Source organism: Copadichromis virginalis, linkage group LG1, assembly GCF_057382275.1.
Source record: "Copadichromis virginalis isolate Kocher_CV1m ecotype Utaka linkage group LG1, C_Virginalis_male_GT1.1, whole genome shotgun sequence".
NCBI classification, from domain to species: domain Eukaryota; kingdom Metazoa; phylum Chordata; class Actinopteri; order Cichliformes; family Cichlidae; genus Copadichromis; species Copadichromis virginalis.
In genome coordinates, this window is record NC_140618.1 from 4,064,919 (window position 1) to 4,082,347 (window position 17,429).

Below are 17,429 nucleotides of genomic sequence, written 5' to 3' on the forward strand. Positions count from 1 at the left end.
GAACTGTTTTTAATACTTGAATAAAAAAATCCTTTGTGATGAGTGAAGCGTAGAACCCACGGACATCACCGATGCTGCGCTTCTTCCCGTCAGCTGCTGCTTTTTTGTGAGTCTCTCTGTCTTCAGTTTTGTGTTTAATAACTGAAACGTGTAAACAGTAGTTCACACCATGTTGTTAACACAGGCGTATTTTGATTGTAGTTGTTGATAGTGTTACACCTGCCACGACAAGCGACTAAAATTTTGTTCTTGCTCTTTTTAAATTGCTTTATTTCCATTTTCAGGAAAATGATGGCCTCCCTCTCTTGCACTAACATCTCATATTTACGGTTACATTAAAATTATAGTGAAAAGCTATAAAAGACAAGTTCAACACTTCAGATATTGTCTGCTTCTTTAGTCATAATGTCAGTCAGTTTTTCCATTAATTCTATACCTCTGAAAATGGGATTATTTGCTGGTTTCTTAAAACATTCATGGTAAATTTTTGTAAAACAATTAAAGCTGAAAGTCTGACTTTGATCGCATTTTAAATATTTGGTTTAGAGTCCACTGTGCCAGTTTGTTACAAAATAAACAATGGAACAAATAAACCCTCTCAAAACAACAACAATAAAAAAACATCCCAAAAAACCAAAAACCAAACTGCATCAGAAACAGTAGCAGTCACTCTGTGAACAGGAGTCACACAGTATACTAGCATGCTTCTGCTGCCGGTCTGAGAAACCTCGACACACTACCATTTGGTTCCCAAAGCAGTAATTCTCAAGTTCATCACTTTTAATTACTCAACCACTTTTGTGTCTTCTTGCAGTAATTATGTAGATATGCTTAAGTTGCCTCTGACTCACTGTAAGTGGCCAAATAAAAAAATTACATTTAAAAACCACAATCTGTATTTAAATGATATTGGAGTGTTTCTTATACAGCACTTTTCTACTCTGAGCACTCAAAGCACTTTATGCAACATGCGTCATTCACACATTCATACAAACACTTTTTTTCTACATAGGTGCTTTTTACATAACATTTATATGACAGATGCTTTGGAGGCGAACTCGGGGTTATCTTGCCCAATGAACACCAACACAGTTTTCTTATATATTGATTCTGTGTTTATTAAGAGACCTGGAATGTAAATGAGGACTTTGGGTGAGCGTCTGTTGTTTAAATGTGCTACAGGCTATAAAGAATAGATGTGACAATATTTTTTCATTTCAAAAACAAACAACAAACCAAAATAAGCTACAGTTTGCTACAGCGGGGTTAGGTCAGTTGGTGATTCAAATTGCCCATTGTTGTGAATGTGAGTGTGTCTGTGTTAGCCGCCTCTGCTGATTACCAGTTAGATGTTCAGTTTGTTCTTGATGACAGAAAACAAACACGAGGACCAACATTCATCTTTTCCAAACAGTTTTACTTATTTCAATAACAGATAAAAACTCCCTTTGAAGGATGTTTCAAACTGAAGTATTCACTTCACATCTATCCAGTTCAGTTATTTATACTCATCACAAGACACACACAAAAAATGGCATCTCATGAAAAGGCTAAAAGGTGTTCCACATTGATTTTTCATTGTAAAAACTAAACAGCAATTGACATCGTAAAGCTTGCAGAGCTGGAACTCATTTCATTTGTCACATAAACATGACTTTTCTTTTTTTTTCTTTCATTTTTAACTCAGGCCAATAAAACTATCCAGGTTCTCAGAGCTGTTTAAATAGGTTAAACATGTTAATGATTACACAAACTCTTCAAAACCCATTAGTGCATCTTAGGGCAGATGTTTGTGTATTTGCTTGTTTTTTGTTTCTTGCTTTGTTTTGTTTTTTTGCATCATCTGATCAGATCCTAACAATACTAACTAAGAAATACTAATAATGAATAATAAGAATGTTGATGTCAGAACTTGCTGCTGATAAACACTCAATGTTGGGAAATGCACACCTGTTTCAGAAAAATGGAGGTCAATACCCAGATAACAGCAGGAACCAACTGGAAACATGAGAGTGGACAAAAATACTAAAGAAGTGCGGTGAAACTAAAGTAATTGTTTCAGTTTGTTTTTAATGTTAACACAACACACTTGAATTAGTTCAATCCCAAATTTAAAAAAAAAATTAAAGTTCAATAAATCAATCAACTGAGAGCTCTTACAGATGCATTTACAAATAATAACAGCAATAATCTACATGTTACATTTAAGTGAATTATATATTAAAAAAACAGTTTTGTTAAACATGCAGCTCTGCTTTCAAATTTCACAAATAAATTCAATAGAAGTAAAAAGTGCAGCAGTTAGTCTTGTGAATATTAATAATTTAGCTATTAATGTATGGGTTGTGTTTATGCCCTCATTTTTTTACATTTTGTTAATTGATTTCAAACATTTGGAATTGAGTTAAAAATAAATCAAAAAAAGTATTAGTTTCACAAAAATAAGAGGAGGAAGATCAAGAGTGGGAACAAAAAATATATATGAGGATTTAGATTTTCTAAATAGTTTTATTTTATTTTAACACTATTTTAAAATTTTCCTTTACTCATTTACTAACATTTGTCAGGAATCACTGACTAATGTTTGATGTAACCCATGAAAAAGTAAATGTCAGGCAACAACAGACGTTAAACAGCTAAAAACAGGAGCTACGGACTGACAGCAAAACAACTAGTAGGTCAGGGGGGAGATACTTTCATCCCCACCCAAGATTGAGCACCAAGTACGGAGCGAGAGCGGCTGACCCAACAGATTGTGGCGAAGCTGGAAACCTGAAACCTGTAGTCGGTTACCAAAACAATGTGAGGGATGTGAATGCTGCATTACAGACAAGCAGAAGGAGAATATCAAAGTAGAAGGAAGGAAGTTAGCCAACTATACAGCAAGCCAAGCTAAAACCTCTTGGCCAGTCAATGCTCATAATGGCTGGTCTAAGAGCAGACCATAGCAACCATCACGGGGGCAGACATCAAAGAAAGGGTCTCCAGTATAAAGCACCAGGCCTGATGCACGCCAACTTGCTGAAGAAGCAGACTGCACTCCATGAGCATCTATGACGCCCATTATGGCTACCTGAAGGATCCCCAGAAAGAAGGACAGGCCCCGGCACAGGATGCACCAGCAGATAAAGGAAGTGGCTGACATCCTGAAATTCTACACAGCATGGAGGCACTAATCATGGCACGATCTCTCATAGAGGATATAAAGTCAGAGAGATGCATGTTTTGTAATGACAAGGAGCAGGCTCATCTGGTAGAGTGGCTGCAAAAAAACATGGCATGCAAGCAGAGTGCAGCAGCCAGTGCAACACAAATTTTGGGTCCTTTGCTCCAACTAGTGGTCAGCGCAGAGCATTCCATTCCATCCACTTCTATGTGAAGGGCCTTAAGGATGCCCTTGAGACCACCCAGCACGTAACAGTGGGGTGTAAGATGCTAGCAGGCAGGGCATACATGGAACGCCATAATCAACTTGCTGGCATATTATACAGGAACATGTGTGCCAAGTATGGCATGAAAGTCCAGTGGTCAAAATGGGACACACCCACTAGGGTGGTCGGGAATGACCGAGCTAAGATCCTGTGGGATTTCCAGACAGAGGCAGACAAACAGGTGATGGTTAACAAAGAAGACATAGTAGTGATGGACAAGCAGAGGAAGACAGTTGTAGTGACAGACAAAGCAATACTGAATGACAGCACCATCAGAAAGAGGTAACACGAAAAGCTGGAGAAGCACTGAAGGCTGAGAGAAGAATTCAAGAAGACCTCAAGATGGTTCACATGTAAAAGTCTTAGTCCCTCACATTGGAAAATCAAACTTTGCAGCTTGTCAGCATCACCTGCTAAAATGTTGCCTATAACAGCCCTGGTTCCATCCAATCACACCATATCCCTGTTGTATAAAAGCTCCTCCAATAGGTTGCCCTGACATGATCTAGCCATGGCCTTCCTGTGGATCCTCTCCTGTCTCGCCTTCATTGGCACCGCCTACGGTGAGACAAACTCTCTAATGTTACAGCTCATTGGGTGAAACATGTTGTTTAATTTTACAGTTAGTGCCAATGTGACAGTTACATAAATTTTATTTTCATTAATGGCATAATCCTGATGTTCTGATGTCACCAGGGTGCGGAGTTCCCGCCATCCGTCCTGTCATCACCGGTTACGCCCGCATTGTGAACGGTGAGGAGGCAGTGCCTCACTCCTGGCCCTGGCAGGTGTCCCTCCAGGTAAATGAAGAAACAAAGACGCTGTCACAGCTCACCACACAATCAGATGGAAATGTCTAACCGTTGATGTTCATTTTGCTGTAACAGGACTACACCGGCTTCCATTTCTGTGGTGGTTCTCTCATCAATGAGAACTGGGTGGTGACAGCTGCTCACTGCACCATCAGGTAACTTTAAGCTGGTTTTGACTGAAAACTCCAATTAAGACGTAGAGTCATGTTTGATGAGGAGAATCCTTGTTTAGAGGGCATTGCTGTGTATCTGGGGTAGAATAAAACTAAGTAAAAACAGTTTTCAGGTAATGTGGTGATCTCAGAAATGCCCACATGCTTCTGTTCTTTTCTGTGCAGGACCTCCGACCGTGTGATTCTCGGAGAGCACGACCGTTCCTCCAATGCCGAGAACATCCAGACCCTGGCTCCCGGCAAGGTGGGTGAAACACTGCATCAGCTTTCATCGCATAGCTACATGTCAGGGTTTGTTGGCCGCTCATAACGATGTCACTTCCCAACAGGTGTTCAGGCACCCCAACTACAACAGTTACACCATCAACAACGACATCACACTCATCAAGCTGGCCACCCCTGCCCAACTGGGCACACGTGTTTCCCCAGTTTGTGTGGCCGAGACTTCCGACAACTTCCCCGGAGGCTTGAAGTGTGTGACCACTGGCTGGGGTCTGACCCGCTACAACGGTAAGAGCTCACCCACCTGTTATTCTTTGTTATTATGTCCTCGTAGACACTGATCGGTTAAACAATTATTAGATAGGGATTCATTCCAAACAATCACATATACCGTAAGTGGGTTTGGACTGTAATGAGACCACCAGGTGGAGCTTTAACAGTTGTGCTAAAACACGAGGAATGATAGAGCATGATAAAAAAGTCTCTAATGTCTGATGTGTTTGTGTGTGTGTTGCAGCTGCCAACACACCACCCCGTCTGCAGCAGGCTGCCCTGCCCCTGCTGACCAACACTAACTGCCAGTCTTACTGGGGCAGCCAAGTCACTGATCTGATGATCTGCGCTGGAGCCTCTGGAGTCTCCTCCTGCATGGTGAGTGGGACCTCCATCAATTACAATTACAATTTGAGCCCTGGTTGCTAAAGTCTGCATGCCAAATATCCTTCGGCAACATACAAAGCTGCGCTCCGATGCATCAAAAGAGCATTGACAAAAGGGCGTGGCCGAATGGGTGAATGAGGCAAGTTGTGTAAAGTGCTTTGAGTGCTCAGATAATGTAGAAAACCAGTCCATTTACCATTTAGCTTTTTATAATGTCTTATTTATTCTTATTTCTCAGGGTGACTCTGGTGGTCCTCTGGTCTGTGAGAAATCTGGAGCCTGGACTCTGGTTGGTATTGTGTCCTGGGGAAGCTCAACTTGCTCTACCTCCACTCCTGCAGTCTATGCCCGTGTCACCAAGCTGCGTGCCTGGATCGACCAGACCATCGCTGCCAACTGAGCATGTCACATATGAGAGGTTTCAGCACCAAGCTAGTCCTCAATAAAACACAGAAAATCTGAAAAACTCTGACCTACTCGTGAAGGTGTCATTTTCTCCTGTTATTCATTTTCATTTGAGACATCGAGCATTTGGTGAATGAAATGTGTTGAACTCGAGAAGAGTTTTGTCACGTTGGACTTGTCTGGTGTTCCTCAGTGCCAGAATCAGGTTGGCCTAGCCATACATAAATCCTGGAAGCAGCGAATAACAAATAGTCTGGCTCAGTTTAAAATGCACCTAAGTCATTAGTAGTGATAATTCTAACCCTTTGTGTTCAGGAGAAAAGCAAAACTTTTTTATGGTCTTTGTCCTTCTTAATTCAGTGATTCACGTATAAATACATCTTCGGGTTACACTGAGCAGATTACACACACTGTTGGGTTATTTTTCTTTTTGAGAAAAGACAAATAAACTCAAAGTATAAGTTTTCAAAATGTATTACACAGTTAGTTAATGTAATTAGTTAATTACAAGTTTCAAGTTAATTTTACAAGGTGCCACAGACCTCCTTCTGTCCAGACATAGAAAGGCCACTGCACACAAGCAGCAAGCACTTTTATTATGAGACACACAAACAGAATTCTAATATGACTGGTTAAAAAGTTGAGGCGTAGCCACTGTTTAGACTTGGCTTCTCCCTTATTTGCGACGTAGTCCAGCCCTTGGCTCATCTTACATCTCCAGGAGTGGACATCTCCCTGTGAGGAAAGGAAAGACAACTCCTCCCTACCTATTCCAACATGTCCTCATCAGTTATTTATGACAGCACATTTAATGCAACACGGAACAAAAACATCACAGATCGTATTTGCTGTGCAAGTTTCTGCCTTCGCTTCTAATCACAGCAGCTTGTTATCAGGTGCCTCTTGGTGGGCACACGGGGCCAACTCGGCGGTGGTAGCAGGTTTTTATTATATAAACTGTTATATAAAAACCAGCGTTATCAGGAAATGTTCAGACAAGAGAGGGTTTTCAGGAAACACCACTAAATGTTCAGTTTCTATACTATATGTTAGAAGAAGATGTTAAAATCACCCACATTGATTATTGTATCTGAGTTGAGCACTAAATCAGATGAAAAGTCTGAGAAGTCAGACAGAAACTCTGAGTAAGGCCGAGGTGGACGATAGATAATCACAGACTGGTTTCCGAGTTTTCCAGCTGGGGTGGACAGGGCTGAGCATCAGACTTTCAAATGAATTGAATGTCTGTCTTGGTCTTTGGTTGATTAATAAGCTGGTCAGGAATATTGCTGCCACCTCTGTGCTTTGAGGTTTATGACAGTTAGTATGACTCGTGGGGGGTTTATTCATTTAAACTAACATAATCATCCTGCTGTAACCAGGTTTCTGTAAGGCAGAGTTCATCGATTTGTTGATCAATTATTAAGTGGCTCATCACTGATTGAAGAAAATAAGAACAACCCCAGGTTTCTCTTCAGCACTGTGGCCAGGCTGACAAACAGTCAGAGCTCTGTTGAGCCAACCATCCCTTTAACGTTAACTAGTAATGACTTCATGAACTTCTTCACAAATAAAATTTTAGTCATTAGAGAAAAAATTACCAATAACCATCCCACAGATGTCATATTATCTACAGTTACTCTTAGTACCATTGATATTCATTTAGACTCTTTTTCTCCAATTGATCTTTCTGAGTTAACTTCAATAATTACTTCCTCCAAACCATCAACGTGTCTTTTAGACCCCATTCCTACAAAACTGCTCAAAGAAGTCCTGCCATTAATTAATTCTTCGATCTTAAATATGATCAACCTATCTCTAATAATCAGTTATGTACCACAGGCCTTCAAGCTGGCTGTAGTTAAACCTTTACTCAAAAAGCATCTCTAGACCCAGCAGTCTTAGCTAATTATAGGCCAATCTCCAACCTTCCTTTCATATCAAACATCCTTGAAAGAGTAGTTGTCAAACAGCTAACAGATCATCTGCAGAGGCTTATTTGAAGAGTTTCAGTCAGGTTTCAGAGCTCAGCACAGCACAGAAACAGCTTTAGTGAAGGTTACAAATGATCTTCTTATGACCTCTGACAGTGGACTCATCTCTGTGCTTGTCCTGCTAGACCTCAGTGCAGCGTTCGATACTGTCGACCATAATATCCTATTAGAGCGATTAGAACATGCTGTAGGTATTACAGGTACTGCACTGCAGTGGTTTGTATCATATCTATCTAATAGACTCCAGTTTGTTCATGTAAATGGAGAGTCCTCTTCACACACTGAGGTTAATTATGGAGTTCCACAGGGTTCAGTGCTAGGACCAATTCTGTTTCCATTATACATGCTTCCCTTAGGCAGTATCATTAGAAGACATAGCATACATTTACACTGCTATGCAGATGACACCCAGCTCTATCTGTCCATGAAGCCAGATAACACACACCAATTAGTTAAACTGCAGGAATGTCTTAAAGACATAAAGACCTGGATGGCCGCTAACTTTCTGCTTCTTAATTCAGATCAAACTGAGGTTATTGTACTCGGCCCTGAAAAGCTTAGAAATATGGTATCTAACCAGATTCTTACTCTGGATGGCATTACCTTGGCCTCCAGTAACGCTGTGAGGAACCTTGGAGTCATTTTTGACCAGGACATGTCCTTCAACGCACATATTAAACAAGTATGTAAGACTTGCATATGAGAGCAGGAAGGTGGGAATGGATGTTTGTATCTGTGTGTGCCTGTTTGTTTGTGTCTATATGTCAGGTTGGGTATCAGACGCCACCTCTCTGGGGACATCTCAGGCCCTCCATGGAGGCCTATCTCCCCCCACCACTCCCCCTGCCAGTGGCAGACGCCCTCAGACATCAGTGCATTGGTGGTTCTTTGTGTCCGGGGATGGGCGTCCAGGTACGCACCAGCTCACTCCCGGTGGCTGCTTGTCTTCCTTGGTCTCCTTTGCTCTTTGGGCCTCTGGATATCTGGAGCCTGGATCTCCTCCATACCTGCTTCATGCCCTGGAGGACGGGGCTGTGGCCCCCCACACCCCCTCTAGCAGATCATTACATGAAGGAACCTTTTAAATACAAGCACGCTCATGCTCACAGGTGTACACACGGGTGCTCACACACAAACTACACCCTTTTTGGCTCCTACCTCAAAGCACACTGTGCACTGTCGATCTTATGTGCTGCACAATAATGTCTAATATTTAGTATTTACTGTTATATTCCCATATATCATCATGATGTTGTTTATTGTATTGCTCTCTTTTTCTTTGCTTGTTTTCTCTTTTTTCTTTCTCAACAGGTGATCCAGGTGATTGATATCTGTATTTTTTGTCTGTTTGTTTTGTTGGTTTTTGCCCTTTATCACCATTCCTCTTCCCTGCTCTTTTTCTTTCCCTCTTTCTTTTTCCCTTTTCTTTTCCCCAGTCAAGTCTGTCCCGTGTTCAGTAAATGAAAATAAAATAAACAATTAAAAAAAAGAAGACTGCTTTCTTCCATTTGTGCAACATCTCTAAAAGTAGAAATATCCTGTCTCAGAGTGATGCTGAAAAACTAGTTCATGCATTTATTACTTCCAGGCTGGACGACTGTAATTCATTATTATCAGGAAGTCCTAAAAGCTCAATGAAAAGCCTTCAGCTAATCCAAAATGCTGCAGCAAGAGTCCTGACAGGGACTAGAAAGAGAGAGCAGATTTCTCCTGTTTTGGCTTCCTGTTAAATCCAGAATTCAAAATCCTGCTCCTCACATACAAGGTCTTAAATAATCAGGCCCCATCTTATCTTAATGACCTTGTAGTACCATATCACCCTATTAGAGCACTTCGCTCTCGCTCTGCAGGCCTACTTGTTGTTCCTAGAGTATTTAAAAGTAGAATGGGAGGGAGAGCCTTCAGTTTTCAGGCCCCTTCAGGCTGCAATAGACGTAGGCTGCCGGGGATTCCCATGATGCATTGAGTTTTTCCTTTCCAGTCACCTTTCTCACTCACTATGTGTTAACAGACCTCTCTGCATTGAATCATATCTGTTATTAACCTCTGTCTCTCTTCCACAGCATGTCTTTATCCTGTCTTCCTTCTCTCACCCCAGCCAATCACAGCAGATGGCCCCGCCCCTCCCTGAGCCTGGTTCTCCTTGAGGTTTCTTCCTGTTAAAAGGGAGTTTTTCCTTCCCACTGTCACCAAAGTGCTTGCTCATAGGGGGTCATATGATTGTTGGGTTTTTCTCTGTATATTATTGTAGGGTCTGCTTTACAATATAAAGCAATTTGAGGCGACTGTTGTTGTGATTTAGTGCTGTATAAATAAAATTGAATTGAACTGAAAAACTGAAAAAGTCATGTACTACCAGAGACTTGGAAGAGAGAGACCTAATGTTTTATATTCCACATCTCACTGTTTTACTCTGTGGTGCAGATGTGGATACTGTATTAGTCTTTCTTTGTAATTTTTCATGTTTATCTTGCAAATTTCGAGTTTGCTTTTTGGTGTTTGGGAGCTGACACAGTTTCTAAGGGGATGGGATTTTAGGGGGATAACAGGAGGAGAAAGGCTGCAGAGAACATGTAAGACTGTAACTCTGCTTCCTGTTCCCAACTCTGAATAGTCACATTTTGGGGGATTTAATAACTTTGGCCAGATTTTTATAAATGAGAGCTGCTCCATCCAAAGTGTGATGGATGCTGTCTTTCCTAACAAGACCAGGTTTCCTCCAGAAAGTTTTGCAATTATCTATAAAGCCCACATCGTTTTATGGACACCACTAAGCCAGCAATTTAAGGAGAACATGCGGCTAAACATGTCGCTCCAGGTCTGATTGGGGATGGAACAAGAGAAAACTAAAGAGTCCAACATTGTTTTTTCAAAACATTGACAGGACCTTTGTCAAGCGGTAAGTTTCCATGAACCAGCGAGGAGGCGAGCGGCAGCAGACCGAAGGACCAACAGCAGAGCAGCACAGTGCCAAACATCCTGCTGCTGGCAGACAAAAGAAGAAGAAAAACCTGCACCACAACTCCCACAATCCTCAGTTTCTCCAACAAGAGTCTCTGAAAGGAGGAAACAGACACAGCCTTCAGTTTACCTGAAAGAGGGGGAACGCCAAAACTTCCAAGTCGCATTTTTTATTCATTCTCTGCATTCAAAAACCTTCATTAGTTGATACAAAGACAACTAACATGTGTGAAATTTTCTACCAAACAAGATTTGGATTTGGAGCTTGTTGGAATAAGTTTGATAACAGATATGATCTGATCCCACGTGAAATAAACTAACCTGCTGGTTTGTGAATTTCTCTTTATTTTCAGCACATAAGTTTGAGTATGTTAGTTATAAATTTCAGCACCAGGTGTTTTTTTTCTCCCTCAGATAAGAACCAACAGATTATTATTCTTATGTATAACTGAAGTGGGTAACATCTGTTGAAATTTCCACTCTAAATAAAGAAGGATTATTTCAAAGTCTAAACCTTGGAGAAAAAAACAAATTAAATATTGTTCAGTAAAATATTTAAATACATCTCCCTTTCTTTCTTAGCAATAACACACAGTAGATGTTTTCATTAAGCACACTGTCAGTTACATCATATATATATATATATATATAAAATAAAAGATTAGTCAATGGTGATGTAAATCTTTATTTTTAGCCTCAGTCAAGGAGTTCTTTCACTCCTTTACAGTGAATCAGCTGCACGTGTAAATGTCATGGTCCCTCACATTGGAAAATCAAACTTAGCTCTTTGTCAGCATCACCTGTTAAAACTCCCACTGTCCAGATAAGATGTAACCACCCTGGTTCCATCCAATCACATCACACTGCTGCTGTATAAAAGCTCCTCCAATAGGTTGCCCTGACATGATCTAGCCATGGCCTTCCTGTGGATCCTCTCCTGCCTCGCCTTCATTGGCACCGCCTACGGTGAGACAAACTCTTTAAGGTTATAGCTCATTGGGTGAAGCATGTTGTAAATTGTCTTTTTTCGAAGCAGTGACGGATATATTGTAATTTATTCTCCTTTTTTTCCATTTTAATGACTCGTTTATTGACTTACGTTAAGAATTACATGCGAAGAAAGAAAAAGTAGAAGACGGTATAAAAAAAATGTTCAAGAATGGGGAAATCAAAGCGTTATATCAGTTTAATCACATAATGCAACATGATATGAAAATACAATAAAACTTTAACTGTGGAAAAGTAGCTCTCAGATTGTGGATTAAACAATCTGGTCCAGCTGAGAGATCTGTGTGGCGTATATGTGTCATTATGTTTTAAGCAGATCAGCATTAGAGAGAAACATTTGTTTAATTTTACAGTTAGTGCCAATGTGACAGTTACATTAATTTTATTTTCATTAATGGCATAATCCTGATGTTCTGATGTCACCAGGGTGCGGAGTTCCCGCCATCCGTCCTGTCATCACCGGTTACGCCCGCATTGTGAACGGTGAGGAGGCAGTGCCTCACTCCTGGCCCTGGCAGGTGTCCCTCCAGGTAAATGAAGAAACAAAGACGCTGTCACAGCTCACCACACAATCAGATGGAAATGTCTAACCGTTGATGTTCATTTTGCTGTAACAGGACTACACCGGCTTCCATTTCTGTGGTGGTTCTCTCATCAATGAGAACTGGGTGGTGACAGCTGCTCACTGCACCATCAGGTAACTTTAAGCTGGTTTTGACTGAAAACTCCAATTAAGACGTAGAGTCATGTTTGATGAGGAGAATCCTTGTTTAGAGGGCATTGCTGTGTATCTGGGGTAGAATAAAACTAAGTAAAAACAGTTTTCAGGTAATGTGGTGATCTCAGAAATGCCCACATGCTTCTGTTCTTTTCTGTGCAGGACCTCCGACCGTGTGATCCTCGGAGAGCACGACCGTTCCTCCAGTGCCGAGAACATCCAGACCCTGGCTCCCGGCAAGGTGGGTGAAACACTGCATCAGCTTTCATCGCATAGCTACATGTCAGGGTTTGTTGGCCGCTCATAACGATGTCACTTCCCAACAGGTGTTCAGGCACCCCAACTACAACAGTTACACCATCAACAACGACATCACACTCATCAAGCTGGCCACCCCTGCCCAACTGGGCACACGTATTTCCCCAGTTTGTGTGGCCGAGACTTCCGACAACTTCCCCGGAGGCTTGAAGTGTGTGACCACTGGCTGGGGTCTGACCCGCTACAACGGTAAGAGCTCACCCACCTGTTATTCTTTGTTATTATGTCCTCGTAGACACTGATCGGTTAAACAATTATTAGATAGACATATACGTGGGTTTGGACTGTAATGAGACCACCAGGTGGAGCTTTAACAGTTGTGCTAAAACACGAGGAATGATAGAGCATGATAAAAAAGTCTCTAATGTCTGATGTGTTTGTGTGTGTGTTGCAGCTGGCAACACACCACCCCGTCTGCAGCAGGCTGCCCTGCCCCTGCTGACCAACACTAACTGCCAGTCTTACTGGGGCAGCAAAATCACTGATCTGATGATCTGCGCTGGAGCCTCCGGAGCCTCCTCCTGCATGGTGAGTGGGACCTCCATCAATTACAGAAGCACTGATCCTGAGCTTCTTATATTGTGTTAAAAATCCATGTGTTATTTCTCAGGGTGACTCTGGTGGTCCTCTGGTCTGTGAGAAATCTGGAGCCTGGACTCTGGTTGGTATTGTGTCCTGGGGAACCTCAACTTGCTCTACCTCCACTCCTGGAGTCTATGCCCGTGTCACCAAGCTGCGTGCCTGGATCGACCAGACCATCGCTGCCAACTGAGCATGTCACATATGAGAGGTTTCAGCACCAAGCTAGTCCTCAATAAAACACAGAAACAATGAAAATGACCTGCTCGAGAACGTGTCTTTTTCTCCTTAATATTCATCTTCATGTTTTTATTATGTGACCAGACAAATTATCACAACTATTAAAGAAACATTATTAATGTATTCATTGACAAAAATGGACAAATGACCCAAAATAAACTCTTCTGTAGAAATTCATTTTAAGACATCGAGCATTCGGTGAATGAAGTGTGGTGAACTCCAGAAGAGTTTTATTACGTTGGACTTGCCTGGTGTTTAGCAGCACCAGGATCAGGTTGGCCTAGCTATACATAAATACTAGAAGCAGTGAATAAAAACTATTTTTTATGGTAAAAAACCAAATATTTTATGCTCCTTAATTGATAAAGAAACACACGTTAATATGAAAGAGATATAGTTAAGAGTTATGATTGTGAGCATCACTTTTTGACTTGCTTACAAGATTAAAGCACAATCCACACATAGATTTCTTTGTCTTTCTTCATTCAGTAATTCATATGCATCTACACACACACACATATATAATATATATATCTATATATATACATATATAGATAGATATATAGAGATGTGTTTTCACATCTTCAGGTTACACTGATATGATTACACACACTGTCCTCATCAGTTATTTATTACAGCACATTTAATGCGACACAAAACAAAAAGATCACAGATCATATTTGCTGTATGAGTCTCTGCCTTCGCTCCTCATCACAGCAGCTTGTTATCAGGTGCGTCTTGGGGGGCACACGTGGCCAACTCGGCGGCAGTAGCAGATGGCGTTGAAGAAGCGGCAGTAGCAGGTGTCACAGGGATCACAACAGGGAAGCGGGTAGCCCAAACAGGACTGCTGGTGAGGGATGCAGCGACGAGGTGAACGCATGGCCCGACCCTGCAGCTGTAAGGCTGCAGATGTGTCCTGCAAACATAAACGCAGCAAGCAGATGAATTCACTTTGTTAAGGTAAACCTGTTAACAGGGAGTCACGAGGTAAAGAGTAAACTGCTGGTTTAAATGCTGCACCTCATCATAGGAGCCTGTATCCATCAAAAAATGATCTTCTACAGAGTCCACAGGGAGGAGGGCAGGCTCGTGCATGCGGTCAGGTACTTGACTTCTTTCTGCAAATCAGAAAACACAGCAGAATGTATTTTGCATTTTTTTTGCTTACCGTAATCCATTGTGTTTAATCTGCTGAATGTGAAAAATCAATTTCAAAATACTTCAAAATAACTGCAGTCAAATGTAAAAGATTGGGCTTACTAGATGTGATGTAAAACAAAAAAAATAGGGACAAAATAGAAAACTACATGTTCAGAGGTCTACTTTTTCTATCTATAAATATTCATGCTTCCACTGTTAAACGGATTAATCCTGCCAACCGTGGTGTGTTGGAGAGACAGTGGTTGGAGCTCTCTGAATGAAGAGATGTTACTGACCGATTTCAGATAGGAAGGAGGTTTCAGTGCGACGTCCAGCGACAGGACCTTCATCGAGCGGTAAGTTTCCATGAACCAGCGAGGAGGCGAGCGGCAGCAGACCGAAGGACCAACAGCAGAGCAGCACAGTGCCAAACATCCTGCTGCTGGCAGACAAAAGAAGAAGAAAAACCTGCACCACAACTCCCACAATCCTCAGTTTCTCCAACAAGAGTCTCTGAAGGAGGAAAACAGACACAGACATTCAAAAACCTTCATTAGTTGATACAAAGACAACTAACATGTGTGAAATTTTCTACCAAACAAGATTTGGATTTGGAGCTTGTTGGAATAAGTTTGATAACAGATATGATCTGATCCCACGTGAAATAAACTAACCTGCTGGTTTGTGAATTTCTCTTTATTTTCAGCACATAAGTTTGAGTGTGTTAGTTATAAATTTCAGCACCAGGTGTTTCTTTTTTCAGATTAGAACCAGCAGAGTATTATTCTTATGCATAACCAAATCTGTTGAAATTTCCACACTGAGCAGATTGCAAACCTTGGAGGAAAACAAATTAAATATTGTTCCGTAAAATATTAAATTACATCTCCCTTTCTTCCTTAGCAATAACCCACAGCACTGGTTTTAATCACTTTCCTGTATGATGAAAACAAGTCATGCATAAAGCAAGGAGAGATTCTCATTAAGCACGTTGTCATTTACATCCACAGTGAAGCTCGTCAGCAGCTAAAAACAAAATCATTCCTGCTGGGTTTCATTAGTGGTGCAAAGGACATTTAGTACTAGGCTGCATAGTTCCACTTTGTTTTATTAAAATAATTTTACACTGCTGAATTTGACTTTTTATTAAACTTATTTTTTAAATTATCAAAAACACAACTGTAATAATAAAAAGATAACTGTGGATGTTTATTTCTACAACAAAATTGTATCCCTGGAAAAATCTCTTTTACAGCATAATATTCCTGTTATTGTCACTAATACACCAGAAGGCTTAAATAAAACTTCAGTTTTAATCATAAATAAAATCTTATTTACTTCCTACATAAACTGAATCAGAAGAGAACCAGACGGAGATGTGACTCACCTGTTGCTGTGACTCTTCACTGTGACTCTCTGAGATGACGAGGGGCAATTTAAAGACCCCTGGACAGGAAGAAGGTCACATGACCCACAGGTTTGGTATGGAATGGCACCCGCTGTGCATGTGCATCATCCCGCGACCTTGCAGAGATACATCAAATGGAGCATGATGGAAGCTCTAAGGCTAATTTAAACTATACGTGAGACTGTATAGCAGGGGGTTGGGGCATCTATTAGTATGGTGATTATGTCGTAAAGGTCACTTCTGTCCATTTTCATCTATATACGACAAAAACAAATGAGGAATATATCAAAAACTGGACAGACAGTTGAGTGTCTAATAGAAAACACAATATTCTTCTATGTGGAAACTATTTATTTTATCTTTTTCTTTATTTTCTAGTACAAAATCAGAGCAAATATCACCTCAGGGTACTTAGTCTTGTAAGATAGAAAGACTGGCAGCGGGCTGTTTTACAGAGGGAAACCCAGATACTGCCTGGGTAAAGGTAAAAACTCCCTTTTAATAAGAAGAAATCTTTAATAAAACCAGTTGTGGGGAATGTGAAAAAGACAAGGAGACAACAGAAAGGCAAAACAAACAAAAAAGCAGAGGCTAGTAACCGCAGATACGACAGATAAGCCCTGGAGCCAGAGATATCTGCAGCGAGGAAAAGGAAGAGCGAGGTCAGAGAGAGCAACACATGAACACAGAATCACTGTGTTACTGAAACACAGTAATCCTGCAGAAGCAGCAGCAGATGTGACACTTCAGGTCTGCAGAACCAGTTTTAGAAGCGTGTGTTCAGGAAACCTTCTTCTCCCAGTTGGAGTAGATTTGTGCTCCACCTCGACTCTGAGAAGACCTAAGGTCCTCAGCATTGGGCAGATGACCCAGTACGGATCTCCCTGCTCAAACTCCTGGTGTGATTTTTTTGGTTCTTTTTTGTCGTTATTTTTGAGATATTTGGTACCTTTGTTTGCAGAATAGATGACAGAGGAGGATATAAAGGCAGGCTAGGTTCTTGTCCAGCCTGAAATGTTTTCACATAGTGGTTTAACTGAATTTGGTCTTCTTTTTTCTTACCAGCCCAGAGTGGTAAATGAACTGATCTAGGAAACAGGACCGATTGATTCGATAAGCCTGCGTGAGTTCAAAATAAAAATAAAAAAAATTAACTATGTGGATAAAAAAAGTAAATTGTAAATTTATTCAATGTGCCTTTATTTTGTTCCTTAATCAGTAAAAGTAGTCGTGTTTGCCTCTGTGCTGTCAGTTATGATCTGAGTGCTCATTAGAGCTCGGTACACTCAGTAATAATCCTCTCAGGGTGCTTTAATGGAGAACATTAGATCAGCTGCTTCCTTCATGTTTCTTCTAT

At 41.0% G+C, this 17,429-nt stretch overlaps 3 protein-coding genes across 3 annotated transcripts; 2 read left to right on the forward strand and 1 right to left on the reverse strand.

The window, feature by feature from the left end:
• Positions 1-3,903: 3,903 nt before the first annotated feature.
• LOC146718167 (chymotrypsin A-like) lies at positions 3,904-5,770 on the forward strand. The gene is made up of 7 exons (XM_085430584.1): positions 3,904-3,994; positions 4,128-4,231; positions 4,319-4,398; positions 4,582-4,660; positions 4,746-4,926; positions 5,156-5,289; positions 5,537-5,770. The coding sequence occupies exons 1-7, from the start codon at positions 3,943-3,945 to the stop codon at positions 5,696-5,698; spliced, it is 792 nt and encodes a 263-aa protein (XP_085286710.1). The 5' UTR covers positions 3,904-3,942; the 3' UTR covers positions 5,699-5,770.
• A 5,763-nt stretch (positions 5,771-11,533) lies between these two features.
• On the forward strand, positions 11,534-13,542 carry LOC146718168 (chymotrypsin A-like). Its single transcript, XM_085430825.1, has 7 exons — positions 11,534-11,624; positions 12,093-12,196; positions 12,284-12,363; positions 12,547-12,625; positions 12,711-12,891; positions 13,097-13,230; positions 13,313-13,542. Exons 1-7 carry the CDS (start codon positions 11,573-11,575, stop codon positions 13,472-13,474), a joined length of 792 nt encoding a protein of 263 aa, XP_085286951.1. The 5' UTR covers positions 11,534-11,572; the 3' UTR covers positions 13,475-13,542.
• A 338-nt stretch (positions 13,543-13,880) lies between these two features.
• agrp (agouti related neuropeptide) lies at positions 13,881-15,174 on the reverse strand. The gene is made up of 3 exons (XM_085430709.1): positions 14,961-15,174; positions 14,545-14,642; positions 13,881-14,440 (listed from the first exon to the last, which is right to left on the reverse strand). The coding sequence occupies exons 1-3, from the start codon at positions 15,097-15,099 to the stop codon at positions 14,249-14,251; spliced, it is 429 nt and encodes a 142-aa protein (XP_085286835.1). The 5' UTR covers positions 15,100-15,174; the 3' UTR covers positions 13,881-14,248.
• Positions 15,175-17,429: the final 2,255 nt, after the last annotated feature.